This window comes from Sminthopsis crassicaudata, chromosome 3 (genome assembly GCF_048593235.1).
Source record: "Sminthopsis crassicaudata isolate SCR6 chromosome 3, ASM4859323v1, whole genome shotgun sequence".
NCBI classification, from domain to species: Eukaryota; Metazoa; Chordata; class Mammalia; order Dasyuromorphia; family Dasyuridae; genus Sminthopsis; species Sminthopsis crassicaudata.
The window spans coordinates 302,784,637-302,799,556 of NC_133619.1; the positions used below are offsets into that span (position 1 = coordinate 302,784,637).

Sequence of the window (14,920 nt, forward strand, 5' to 3'; positions counted from 1 at the left end):
AGCACCTGCTTCATAGGGTCACTGTGAACTTCAAGTGAGATAACATACATAAACATTTAGCAAACTTTAAATTATTAGAAAAATTTAAGCTATTTTAAAGTCTGTTTTTGTTCTTTGGGGAAAATGGATAAAATGTTTTGTCCTTTTAGGGACTTGATCTTGACATCTCCCATGTCTTCTATCCACATATTTATTCGTGGTTAGAGAACTGATAACCAACTCTCATTCTTATAATGGTGATGCTTTAAAATGTATTAATAACTATATTTTTTTAAAAATTAGAAACTTGTGGTTTCAATGGTGTTGGAAACTTTTGGTGAGAAAATTCTCTCTTTCCTAATGCTCCAGAACTGAGTTTGAGTGAGTTGCTAGACATAGAAAAATTAAGTGACTTGCCCCTGCATCATACAACTGGGATGGGTGAGCGCAGGACTCATACCCAGAGCTTTGGGGTTCTAAGAATTCTGAGGCCAGCTCTTTAACACTCATGCAGTGCTGCTTTCGGTAACTATAATAATTAGATTTTCTTTTTTTTATACTTTGCAATTTTAATGGCATTTCAGTTTTCCAAATACATGTAAAGTTTTCAACATTGCTCTTCACAAAACCTTGTGTTCGAAATTTTTCTCCCTTTCTTTTCCCCTTTTCCTCCACAAGACAGCAAGCAATGTGATAAGAGATTAAACACGTGCAATTCTTCTAAATATACTTCCATATTCATCTTGCTGAGTAAAAAAAAAAATCAGATCAAAAGGGAAAAAAAACACAAAGAAAAAAACAAGTAAACAACAACAAAAAGGGTTGAAAATACTATATTTTGATCCATATTCAATCTTCATCATTCTCCCTTTGAATGCAGATGGTACTTTCCATCCTAAGTCTATTGGAATTGCCTTGAATCACTGGATTTCATAAATTCCCTTGAAATTATTGACCTTTTGTCTTCCAAATTAGAGTATTTGGTCTAATAATTTTATTATTTTTTTCCACCTCTATAAAGTAATTTCTTGACAGTTTGATTGGTATAGTATTAACAAGTGGATTAATTTAGGTAGAATTGTCATTTTTGATATATAGCTCACATGATAATATTATAGTCATTCTCTTGAATGAAATTATCAATTATTTCTGTGATTTGTTTCAGCCACTCATTCTTTTAGGATTAGATTATTTTGTTTCCAATTAATCTTTGGTCTATTTTTCAATGGCCCTTTTTTACACATAATTTTTATTCTATCATGATCTGAAAAGAATGCATTTACTATTTCTGCCTTTCTGCATTTGATTGTGAAGTCTTTATGCTCTAACACATAGTCATTTTTCATGTGCATGCAATGTACTTCAGAAAAAAAATGTATATTCCTTTCTATCCCCATTCAAATTTCTATCATACCTAACTTTTCTAAAACTCTCTTCATCTCCTTAACTTCTTTTTTATTTTGTGGTTAGATTTATCTAATTCTGATAAAGGGAGGTTGAGATCTCTCCCACTAGTATAGTTTTGCTGTCCATTTCTCCTTGCAACTCACCTAACTTCTCTAGGAATTTGGATGCTATATTACTCGGTGGATATATGTTTAATATTGATATTACTTTATTACCTATGGTATCTTTTAGCAAGATGTAGTCTCCTTCCCCTCTCTTTTAATTATTTACTTTTGCTTGATTCTGAGATCACGATTGCTATCTTGCTTTTTTTACTTTAGGTGAATCATAATAAATTCTGCTCCAGCTTTTTACCTGTATTTGGTAAAGTATCTCTCTGCTTCAAATGTGTTTCTTTTAACCAATATATTGTAGGATTCTGGCTTTTAATCTATTCTGCTATCCACTTCCATTTTATGGAGAGTTCATCCTACTCACATTCACAGTTAAGATTACTAACTGTATTTCTTGCCATTCTATTTTTTTTAAGTTATACTCTTCTCTCTCTTTTCACCCTTTCCCTCTCACCAGTCTATTGCTTATGACCATTACATCTTCAATTTGCCCTCCCTCTTTCTATCCCCCCCATCTTATTCCTTTCTCCTTTTCTTTCTGCTCTTCTATAAACATCCCCTTTCCTTTTCTATTACTCTATAAGGTGAGACAAGTTTCTATACCAAATTAAGTATGTATATTATTCCCTCTTTGAGCCAAATCTGATGAGATTAAGGTTCAAACAAGGTTTGCCTGCCTCCCTTCTTTCCTTCAACTGTAATAGGTCTTTTGTGTCTCTTCATGTGATGTAATTTACCCCAATTATCTCTCCTTTCCTCTTCTCCCAGTACAGTCCCTTTTCTACCCCTAATTTCTTTTTTTATATCATCAAATTAAAATCAACTTATACCTACACCCTCCAAGTATAATACCTCTTCTAACTGCCCTGACAAAGATACAGTTTTCAAGAGTTACACATATCATCTTCCCATGTAGGGATGTAAATATTTTAACCTTTAAAAAATAATTTTTTTTCTTTTCTTTTTGCCTTATGCTTCTCTTGAGTCTTATAATTGGGGATCAAACTTTCTGTTCAGACCTGATCTTTTCATCAAAAATGATTGAAAATCCTTATTTCATTGAATGTCCATCTTTTCCCCTGAAAAATAATGCTTATTTGCTGGGTACTTGATTCTTAGTTGTATTCCAAGTTCCTTTTCCTTTCAGAATATCATATTCCAAGCCCTTCAATCCTTTAAAATGGGAGCTACTAGGTCTTGGATGATCCTGATTGTGGCTCTTTGATATTTGAATTGTTTCTTCCTGGCTGCTTGGAGTATTTTCTCCTTCATCTGATAATTCTGGAATTTAGTGACAATATTCTTTGGAGTTTTCATTTGGAAATTTCTTTCAGGGGGTGATTGTTGGATTCTTTCAATGATTTTTTTACCTCTAGTTCCAGGATGTCAAGGAAGTTTTCCTTGATAATTTCTTGAAAGATATTATCTAATCTCTTTTTTTCATTGTGGCTTTCAAGTATTCCAATAATTCTTAGATTCTTTCTTATGGATCTGTTTTCCAGGTCAGTTTTTTCAATGAGATATTTTACATTTTCTTCTATTTACTTCATTTTTAAAATTTTGTTTGACTGATTCTTGATGTCTTATCGAGTCATTCATTTCCATTGTCCAAATCTAATTTTTAGTGATTTACCTCCTTTTTGCATTTGGCCAATTGTACTTTCAAAGGAATTGTTTTGTTTATTGGATTTTTCACTAATTAATAGTTTTTAAGAAATTATTTTATTTTTCCATTTTATTTCAGTATATATATTTCCCATTTCATTAAATTTATTTTTTAAGTTATTCTCTTCAATTTCTGTACTTCCATTTCTAAGATGTTGGCTTCTCCCCCCAAAAACACCTTTTAAACTCTTCTGCAAAACTCTTATTTCCCCTCCCCCCATTTTTCTTCCATCTCTCTTTTTGAATTCTTTCTAGAGAGGCTTTGAAGCCAGTTCATATCCTTCTTTGAGGTTTTACCTGAAAATGTTTTGCTTTTGCTGTCCTCTTCTGTGTTTGTGTCCTGATCTTCTTCCCTGTTTCCATAGTAACTCTCTATGGTGAAAGCTCTTTTTGCATTTTTGCCCATTTTTAAAGGTTGAGGTCTGCTTTTAGGGCCAAGGGAGATTGTCCCTAGTTTCCTCTGCAGGATTACAGGGGTTTCTTACTGACTGCACTAGGCCAGTGGTGCTGCAGGCTTCCCTCTTGATGTGGTAGGTAGGTATGATAGGTAAGACCTGCCTGTTATGCCTTCTGTAGTTGTGTTGGATATCTCAGTTGTTCTGCTGATCCACTGGCCTTCTGAACCACGATAGAGTAGCCATTGCTGCTATATTTGGCTAAGAGCCTTCCGTTAAAATCCCTGCATTGGGCCTCCTTGATCATTTTACAGATGAGGAAATAAGGCCCAAATTTGCCTCTAGATACATTGTTGATTCCTGTTTCCTAAGCTCCTTTTGCCACTCTAGGAGTATGGGGCTAGAAAGAGAGATAGTGGGAATTGTGGATGGCTGGTGTGTGATGGATCTGGATGGCAAAGACTGCTAGAGGAACAAAAGAGTGTCAGCTTCTGAAGGGCAGGGACTGTTTTACATTTTGTCTTCATATCCCTAGGGCCTTGTCTGTAGTAGGTACTTATTCCAACATTTTGGGTAAAATTTCTTAAATTGTTTTGTGAGCCCTTCTGGGATCTCAGAACTGAATGTGGAAGTCACGAAATTATGACTTATTATCAGTAAATACTTGATATGTATACATATTTTATATATCCATATTATGTAAACATTTCTCAGGTAAAAAGGGGCCATGAGTGGAAAAAGTTTAAGAACCTTTGAGCTAGAGGATCTGTGGTCTCATACAGGAGTATTTCTCTCAAACTTCACATATCTAAACTGATCCAGGACTGTCTGCCTTGTGAAATGTTCATCTCTGCTAATAAGGAATGAGAGATAGATGTCCACTTATTATACTGGTATCTTTTCTTAGGTTTTCTTGAGGTCATGAGGAATGACTGACTACAGGGATAGGTGGTTGTGAAGTCCAGAATAATTCCCTGGAGGCCTCAGAATCAACCGGAGTCACAATAAGCAAAAGTCCTTGGTTTTTAGGGGGAGAAGTGAAGGGGATGGACAAAACTGCCTCCACCAACCTCCCTTCTTCTCGTCCTCCTCCAAAGTGAGTCTAGCTTGTCTCATTCCACCTCCTAATCCCTCCTACAATTATCTGTATACACCAAAAGATAGAGCCAGCACAGAATAGTGAGACGGCTATTTTTCCAAGCATATGTTAATAGAGTTATTGTCCTATTGTCCAATAGGTGATTTAGCTCAGTTGTCTGATTCCAGTGCACCTATTCAGAATTTCAGCCCTTTACCCTGCTTTCTTTTGTTTTAGAACACAGGTGGTCATGCCATCCCTGACTTCTCAGGAAGGGAGATGAAAGCACTAAAAAAGAGATGATCATACCTCCCCTGACTTCTCAGGAAGGGAGATGAAAAACAACAAAGGGAAGTGGGAAGTCAAGCCAGATGTTGTTAGTGGGTTTCTGGGCTGAAGAGTCTTACTAGAAACAGGCATACACAAACCCATCAGCACGGGAGGTGTGGGGGAGAGAGGGAGGTGTACTACACAAGCACATAGCAATAAAGCACAGGCTATTAGTGATGACTCTCCCCACAGCTGGCACAGGCTCAATGTGGTGTAACTAATATGAATTGTACATGCAAGTAATGATATAACAAATAATAACAACATGGTGTTGAAAAAGATTTCCCAAAGTCTTAGATGGAGGGTATGTAAACAACAATCACACACACACTTCCTTCAGCAGCCAAGAAATAGTCTAAAACCAATCTATTATCCATTGCTTCACGTGCCAGGGAATCCAATGATCCCTGCAAGTTTTTGAAGTCCTGCAACAGTCTTATCATTTCTCAGAAAATCCAATGATCCCTGAGGGTTTTCAAGTCCTACAACAGTCTTATCATGTCTCAGAGAATCTAATAATTCCTGAGGGTTTTCAAGTCCAACAATTTTTGAAGTCCATGAGTCAGTTGCCATAACTGCCATTTTCTTTCAGTGGGGAGCACAGTCAATAATGGAACCACCCGATGTTTTTTGGGTCTTCTCCTTTGTTTCAAGAGTCTGCTCTGTCTCTCTTTGATGGACAAGGCGAATATGGTTCGTTGGCACCCATCTGATTCCTTCTCCATCTGTAGAGATACAAGCAAACCCTCTCCCCCAAGCAGTTAGCCTATCTGGTCCCTTCCATTCACCACTTTCTGGATCTCTCCACATCACTTGGTGATTATCTAAAGATAGTGGAGCTGCTCACACTGGACACTACCCTTCCAGAGGGTTATAAAACTTGTCTGCTGGAGCCAGTGCATCTTTGTCAAAAATCAAGAAGTTAATAGTATAAAGAGCTAGATTTAGAAGTTCTCTAGGGTTACCTGTGGCTCCTCTTTCTTTTGTTTTTGGAGGAGCATCTTAATGTCTCTGTTTCTCCTCTCTACTATTGCCTGTCCTTGATGATTAAAGGGTATGCCAGTGGTGTGTAAAATCTTATACTGTGCACAAAAATGTGCAAACTGTTTAGAAGTATATACAGGTTGTGTATCTGTTTTTATTGCTTGTGACACATCCATAATTGCAAATGCTTGTATAAGGAATTCAGTGACCATTCGGGCTGTCTCTTTTGCTGCTGGTGTTGCAAAAGTGAATCCTGAAAAGGTGTCTACCATGACATGGATAAAAAACAGACAACCAAAAGATTTATAATGGGTCACATCCATTTGCCAAATTTCATTGGGTCTCAAACCACGAGGGTTCTTCCTTGGAGGGAGTGTAGGAGCGTGAAAAGGAAGGCAAGCTCCTAGTTTCCTCTCTTGTTATTGCAAAATGTAAACGTAAAGCTCGAACAGCCTGATGATATTTAGAATGATATCCTTCCTGAAATAAAGTTGTATTGGCCAACATGGTTAGAAGGCTATCTGCCTTTGAATTACCATAAAAATAGGACCTGGAAGTCCACTGTGAGAATGGACATGCAAGATACAAATCTTACCTGGATGCTTTCTCACTTGCTCTTGAAGTTCCTTAAAGAGCTGATATATATTGGAAACTACAAATTTTATTTGGGCTGTGACAATTCTTCATACCACATCTATTGAATAGGCTGAATCAGATGTTATAATTATATCTCCTGCATAATAAGTAAGAGCTAGCATGATTGCATACAATTCATTCTGCTGAGTGGACTGAGAAGGAGTTCTGATTACTCTCTTTATAGTTAAGTCACGAGAGTATACAGCACAAATATTATGTTTGGATGCATCTGTAAAGATAGTTAGTCCTTTAAGAGGAAATTTAGAAACCTTTTCTTCAAGAATCCATCGTCAGTTATGTAATAGTCTGGTTATCTTTAATGGAGACCCCATGTGTAAAATTTGGAACTGTGGCCAATAAAATTTGCCACTCTGGGATGGTTTCACAGCATTAGTATAAAAGGTGTATATCTTGTCAGGTCTTATCCCAGATAATTGTACTGCTCCCTTAATGGCCTTTAATAAAATTCTAGCCACAACCACTGGGTAAGGAGTAAGGCTTTGTTCTGGTTGTGCTGGGAGGTTCACCCACTCTATCACACTGTCTCCTTGATGAAGGACTGCTGTGGGTGCCTCTTGTGTAGCAAAAACTGATTATTTCCAAGGCTTTTTGAGTGACTCAAGCATATTGGATAAAGCCAGTTCAACTTCTCTCAAAGCCTCTTGAGTTTCTTTTGTAAGCTGGCGTGGTGAGTTTAAAGCACTGTCTCCCCTTAAAATGTCATGTAATAGTTGCAATTGATAGGTAGGCAAGCCTAACACTGGACACATCCATTGGATATCACCTATCAATTTCTGAAAGTCATTTAAGGTGTTTAGCTTCTCTGTTCTTAAGGAAAGTTTTTGTACTGTAAGTACCTTAGGGTATACTTCATATCCTAAATATTGAAAAGGAGCATGTCTTTCAATTGTTTTTGTAGCTATGTGCAATTTGTAGTTCCTTAATGTTTTCATGGTCTTTTATAGACATGCTTCTAACATTTATTCCTCAGGTGCACATCCCAATATAATCATCTATGTAATGTAATAACATTACTTTTGGAAATGCTTTTCTTACTGGAGTTAAGAGCAGCAGTAACATACATTTGACACATAGTAGGGCTGTTTTTCATTCTCTGTGGCAAAACTGTCCATTCAAAACTTTTATACAGCTCAGCTAAGTTAATGCTGGGCACTGAAAAGGCAAATCTTTTCATAACCTTATCTAGAGGGATAGAATAGAAACAATCCTTAATATCTATAACCCAGAGGCCATTCTCTAGACAACTGAGTAGGAGATGGAAGTCCAGGCTGAAGAGTTCCCATAGTTTCCATTTGTTCATTTACTTTTCTTAAATCAGTCAACATCCTCCATTTTCCAGTTCTTACAACAAATACAGGAGAATTCCAAGGACTTAAAGTTGTAAGTGTCCTTGGTCAAGTTACTCCTGTACTATATCTAATAAGGCCTGAATTTTATTGCTACCTAAGGGCCACTGTTCTATCCACACTGGTGTATCAGTTTTCCATTGGATAGGAACAGGTGAAAGTGTTGGCAGGCTTCATCAGCAGTCCTACCTAAAAACTGAAGTACTCATTTGTAATCCTAATTGTTGTAAAATGTCTCTTCCCCACAGATTGATGGGAATTTTTTCAACTATAAAAGGAATAAAAACCCACCTTCAAATATCCATCTCAAAGGGGCAACGCTAACTTTAGCTAACATTGATCCTCCTACACTAGACATGTAGGTGTCTGCCTTAATCTTTGTCCAGTTACTGGGCCAGTTGGCACCTCTAATGACTGCAAAATGCACCAGTGTCTACCAATCTTTCTAATGATATGCCATTTATATAGATAGTGTGCATAGGTCGGTCAGCTGTCATGGCTGCTGTTCAGTATATTCCTGGATTTTGTTGCTTGGAGTCAGAATCCGGGCGACCATCACCAAGTTGCTTATTAGGAGTCTGTATCAGTAAACCTGATGCTACTACTTCTTCTGGTTGATAAGTCACACATTGTCTACTTGTATTAGTGACTAGGATATTATTTACACATTTCCCAGTTTCCCACATCAGTGTATGGATGGACACTATTTTGTAAGTACTCTCAGGAGGTGAAATGGTCAACCCTGGAGGCAAAGGATCCATAGGCTGGAGGGGAACAGATTTCACCTCTTCAGGGGGTATCTCAGTTGTCCCAGCTGCATATAACTCTATTCTCCCCAATTGTAATCCCTTTCTCCCATCAGATGGCTTCCTGGCTGATTGATCACATCTGGGTATTGAACTTCTAGGCACTCTCTGGGTGTAGCATCGGCTGCCATCATGCCCCAAGTATTTTTTGCCTTGGGCCCTGGGCCTGGGCCCCTCATCCCATTTCCCTGAATTAGTCTACATTCTGATGCCCAATGGAAGCCTCTGTTGCATTTTGGACATGGGGTATTGAGTCTTGTTCTTCCACCCTGTTTTCTCACTCTGTCTCTATGCCAACAGTGAGCTTTCAGATGCCCTACTTTACCACATTGACAAGTCTCTAGAAGTCCCTTGCCAAAAGGGACTCTGTCTTCCCATGTTGGGATCTTGGGAAATCTGCATCATAGCCTGGCTATAAAAAGCATTTGTGCCTATTGTGGCCCAGCATCTTATGATGTCCTCTAAAGGAGCATCCTTGCGTAGTCCTAATATAATTCTTCTACAAACCTCATTAGCATTTTCTTTAGCAAGTTGCCTTATCATAATTTCTGTTGCTGCATTTTCACCATTAGTTTGTATGACAGCTGTATGCAAACATCCCACAAAATCAGCAAAGGGTTCATTTGGCCCTTGTGCAATTTTTGTGAAGGTCTCACCCTTGTCATTTTTACCAGGGAGAAAAGCCCATGTTTTGATAGCAGCAGCAGCAATTTGCTCATATGCTGCTATGGAGTAATTAATCTGTATTGAAATTTCTGCATAAGAACCTACATCTGTTAGTTGGTCATAGTTGATTGGAAGATTAACTCTACTTTGACTATTTCAACCTCACAAGTCCTCAAGCCCTCTGGTGATATTGCCATTAATCTTGTCTTCCTCTTTTTCTTCACACTTCCTCATCTGGCTGTTCTTAAAACTTTTCTTTTTTCTATGACTTGCAGGATTCTTTAAGGCCAATTATATTCAGTTGTACATATAGAATGTTTCCAATTATCTTCCTCTATATCTTCTTCCTCGAAGAACCAAGAGGACTTGCATTCTAATGTTTTTAAGAGTCCACCAATCTGCACCCAAGTTATAAGCATCTCTTGATCAACCTAAGCATGCTTTCTATAGTGCTCCCTCGGGGTAGGGAGGAGGGATGAAGCTGGGGATGGGGGAAGAATCTTAGTTTAGCCCTTAAAAGAGTAAGTTCCCTGTTTGTCTATTAAAATACCCTATTTCCTAGTCACTGGGGATTTCTTCAGTGAAATTAGAGTCCTTGGTTCACACTTTGGGTGCCAAAATGTGAAGTTCGGGCTAGCTCCGTGGAGGCCTCAGAATCAGCCAGAGTCAGGATAAGCAAAAATCTTTGGTCTTCAGGGGAGAAGTGAAGGAGATCGACAAAACTGCCACAAGCTCTCCACAACCTTCCTTGTCCTTGTCCTCCTCCAAAGTGAGTCTGGTTTGTCTTACTTCACCCCCTAATCCCTCTTATGATTATCTGTATACACCAAAAGATTGAACCAGCACAGAATAGTGAGAAGGGCCATTTTTCCAAGCATTTGCTAAGAGTATTGTCCAATAGGTAATTAGCCTTAAGTGCTCAGCTGTCTGATTCCAGTGCACCTTTCAGAATTTCAGTCTTTTACAGGTGGTGTGCCCCAGCAATACGTCAGAGACTAAAAATAAGCTTGAGAGACACAAATATAGCCTGGCATCGGTATTATTGCTCCTGCCCAAAGTCTCATTCATACATGGAGGCTTGCTTTCCCAAAATCCTATTTTATTCAGTATTACTCAAAGTCTAGTCATGGAAGTCATGTCTGTCTACACAAGCGAAGGAAAATGTGGCTGTGGCAAGGCCAGGATGTTTACACTTGTCCCCCAGGTGATTGTCAATGATTATTATTGAACTGAAGTACATGGGCCATATTGTGGCTGAACGGAATTGTATCAGTTTGTCCTTGCCTTCAGTTCTTCCACATTTTCTTTGGCTTGTTAGCCTCTTGATATTTTGTCCCTGAGAAACTCTTTCATCTTGTTCAGCCAAAAAGGTGCCAGCTGGAGCACCCTCTCTGGATCGGAAAGTATTAGCAGTCATTCAATAATTACTAACTGCCAAATATACTGCTAAGCACTGGTGATAGAGACAAAATAAGCATCTAGGGCAGGAAGTTTGCAATATGATCTGATTTCTCATAACAGGACTACTTTTTTTCCTCATCTTTTCATTCTAGTGCTGTAGACAACCAAGTGTTTGTGGCCACTGCCTCCCCAGCCAGAGATGTGGATTCCTCCTATGTTGCCTGGGGACATAGCACTGTGGTGAGTCCTTGGTAAGTGTCTTTTGTTCTGAGTCCTCAGACACCACCTTAGTTTATTGCACTTGTGCTCAGAACACCCAACAGGTGGATTATATCCCAAAGAAATACTAAAGAGCGTAAAGGGACCTGTATGTGCCAAAATATTTGTGGCAGCTCTTTTTGTTGTAGCTAGAAACTGGAAGTTGAATGGATGTCCATCAATTGGAGAATGGTTGGGTAAATTATGGTATATGAAGATTATGGAATATTATTGCTCTGTAAGAAATGACCAGCAGGAGGAATACAGAGAGGCTTGGAGAGACTTACATCAACTGTTGCCGAGTGAAATGAGCAGAACCAGAAGATCACTATACACTTCAACAATACTGTATGAGGATGTATTCTGATGGAAGTGGATATCTTCAACATAAAGAAGATCCAACTCACTTCCAGTTGATCAATGATGGACAGAAATAACTACACCCAGAGAAGAAACACTGGGAAGTGAATGTAAATTGTTAGCACTACTGTCTATCTACCTAGGTTACTTATACCTTCGGAAGCTAATACTTAATATGCAACAAGAAAATGGTATTTACACACATATATTGTATCTAGGTTATATTGTAACACATGTAAAATGTATGGGATTACCTGTCATCAGGGGGAGGGAGTGGAGGGAGGGAGGGGATAATTTGGAAAAATGAATTAAAAAAAAAAAAAAGAACACCCAACAGGTAAGATGCAAGAGAGATCTCATAAACTGATGAGGAAAGAGCAATGATTTTGGAGTCAAAGAACCTGAGGTCAAATCCGTCTTTTAAGCTCTCTGGGCTTCACGGTTCCTTCTTTATTAAATAAGGTACGATGAGGTGAATTGAAGATCCCTTCCATTTTTAAATATAGGATTCTATTTGTTCCTTTGTGATATAATCTCGGGCCAAAACCCTTTAGAGTTTTCTCCAGCATTTTGTCAGTTTTATCTATGCATGGTTTGTGGGTGGTTTCTTACAGATGGGCCTGGGGAACTCATGTACATAGCAGAGTAGTAAGTCCACAGGTAGGATTTGAATTCAAGTTCTCTCACTTCAGAATCAGTGCTCTTTCCACACTGACTCCCATCAGCCTAGTGGCAGAATAGTTAAGTGGACAATTTTAATTTTCCTTTTTCTTTAATTTTTCCTTTCCAGACAGTGAACTATAGAGTTTTAGGAGGCATTTTAGGGCATGTTCAGGTGTGTTTGGGTTATAATGTAAATCAGATTTTTGTAGTCAGGTCAGATGTGCAGGAAAGAATTGTGGAAATCCATTTTGTCTGATCTGTCTATGAAACGTTGCCTAGTCATCTAGATAAGCATTAACCACTCTGAGATAATCACAGAATTTCATATGGGACACTCCTTCCCTTGGGATTCAGATGTGATTGGAGGCCCTGTGGGCACCATGTGCTGATGCCTTCTTGTCACATAGCACAGTGAGAGGTCTTGGTCCCTGGAGAGCTCAGTGAGGAATTCAAAACCTGCAGAGACCCTTCTGCCCAACTCCCTTGTCTTATAGGTGAGAGAGCTAAGACCATCGGAGACCAAGTGACTTAACAGAGTTAACACAGCTAAGGAGATTTCAGACCTGTGCTCTTGCTCTTTCAGCTGAACTACCAGTTAACCATCTTCCTCTGCCTGTAGAAAATGCACCCACTAAACACATCTTTTTCTTGTGTTGGCTTCTTTTACAGGGGAGAAATACTGGCCCAAGCTGACACCGATGAAACCATTGTGTATGCAAACATAGGTGAGACTTGGTTACTAACTTGCACTGCTACATTACTTTGCTTTTCCAAACTGTGACTCACCAATTATGACTTCCTTATACTGGTAATGTGCTGCCTCCTAGGAATGAGCTGGTAAGCAGGGGATAGAAGCCTACAAGCTGAAGCCATAAAAGGGGCCTTAAATATCAATTATTTCCCTTAGGAAGTATTTTCCTGACATCCTGCCTAAGATTTCATTGCTCTTGGTTCTGCCCTCTGGTACCAGACATGATTCCTTCTTCCCCATGACAACCCTTCAGTTTTCACATGATACTGAGGCATATCTCCTCCCAGTTGAGCAAATTATGGCATACATACATTCAGAAATGGCCAATCTACTGGCTTATTTCACTTGATTGTACTTATTAAAAGGAGTAGGGCAGGATCTTTGGGAAGTGAAAGTAACATAATAAAAACATCAACAAAACCCTTAAATATCAACTAACCATCTCCTTGAAAAACTGGAGTGTGGCACCCATTCATTGGCTTCTGACCCTGGGACTTCCTCTGGGAGCCTCCAGTAATGAGATGTTGCTCCTAGAAAAGCCCAGAGGAGGCTGAACTTTAGTAACAGAACTTGCTCTTTTTGCAGATCTGAAGAAGTTGCTTGAAGTTCGCCAACAAATCCCTGTTCTCAGCCAGAAGAGGGCAGACCTTTATGCTGTGGAGTGGAAAAAGGTCTGAGGGATCAGGGTTGCTGTAAAAGAGGGGCTTCTATATCCATATCTTTGAATTCTTTTAGAAACTAATGTAACAATAGATCAGACACACTACAGAAGAGTTTTATCATTAGTTGATCTTGCTATGCAGCAGAGTCAGATTAGCAACAAAGTAGCAGAATAAAGTGTCAAGATTCTGATTAGGGGCAAAATTCACATAAGATCAGGGTGCCCGTGGGCACCATTCCATTTCATGGAATTGAAAGTTTTTTAGCCAAAAATCTGTTTTGTTATATTGCCCCACAAGTGCCTAAGATTTCAAACCTGGCTAATGTGTTGAATTGTTTTGCTTGATTATACATGTATATTAAAACGGAGGATTTTTTATCCTGTGGCAAAAGGGGCTGGGTGTTGTTGCTGCCTAATGACAGAGATAGGAAAAAAAATAAAGTTTAGAAATGGGTCAGTTTTGTGATGGGTTAAATTTATTTTTTTTAAAGTTATGCCTAACATTACATTTCCATTGAAATTAAGAATTCCCCAACCCCTTCCCTATCTCATCTAATTTCTTCTCCTTTGTGAGCAGAATTGTTCTCACCAATCAAACCTCTCAGATTGACTAAAATAATCCTTTGGAGTTTCTGCCTACGTGGATCTACATATCAGGCTATTTTCTATTAATCTCTCTGACAGTATAAGTTACCTTCCACAATGTAAGTGAAAATGACAAATTTTAAGAGCCAACCTTGCAGCCTAACATCTGGAGAGGGAGTTTCTGTACTTGTGTGAGTCATCAGTACTACACAAAATTCCAACCTCAACTTTTAAAAACATTTTAAGAACCCCAAAGTTACTTTCTTCCCATGTGTTTGTTACCTGTCTTGTTTTACCTTTGCTTTTTGCAAGGAAAAACAAAAGGCATCATTTCCTTTCCCATATATTTTAAGTATCAAGAAGCTGCCTTAACTTAAAGTAACAAGTAAAACAAAAAACTTACCATATGGATTTATTACAAGATCCCAGAATCTGTCTTCCCTCTAATATCTTTCCCCTCTTTCTACCTGTATCACAGTTAAAAGCACCCCAATATCAAACTAATTACATGTATATATTCCATTTTTACCAGTTGAGATGCAATGTAATTCAAGTCACACTTTCTGCATTCTGTTCATATTTATATGTATTTGCATGCTTATGTGCAATTGCCACAAAACTCTAGGTCTTAGGTTTCACTTGACTACAGCTGATCCTGAATATTAAGATTCTCTAAAAACCTCTTTTTTCATCCTCCATTAGAATAAACATTTCATCCATGATAAATCTAATTGTTCATCTGTATGTCTAATTTTTCTCAACTCCCATATTAAAAAAAAATCCTATTTTACTGAAAAGTCATTTCTTCCCTTGTA

At 38.4% G+C, this 14,920-nt stretch overlaps 1 protein-coding gene across 1 annotated transcript in view; it reads left to right on the forward strand.

Moving 5' to 3' along the window:
* NIT2 (nitrilase family member 2) overlaps window positions 1-13,974 on the forward strand; it is a 31,730-nt gene extending 17,756 nt beyond the window's left edge. Inside the window, exons 8-10 of the mRNA XM_074301014.1 lie at window positions 10,980-11,078; window positions 12,778-12,833; window positions 13,445-13,974. Coding sequence (XP_074157115.1) covers window positions 10,980-11,078; window positions 12,778-12,833; window positions 13,445-13,536 — 247 coding nt within the window. The 3' untranslated portion in view covers window positions 13,537-13,974. The remainder of the gene's footprint in view (window positions 1-10,979; window positions 11,079-12,777; window positions 12,834-13,444) is intronic.
* The last annotated feature ends 946 nt before the right edge of the window (window positions 13,975-14,920 follow it).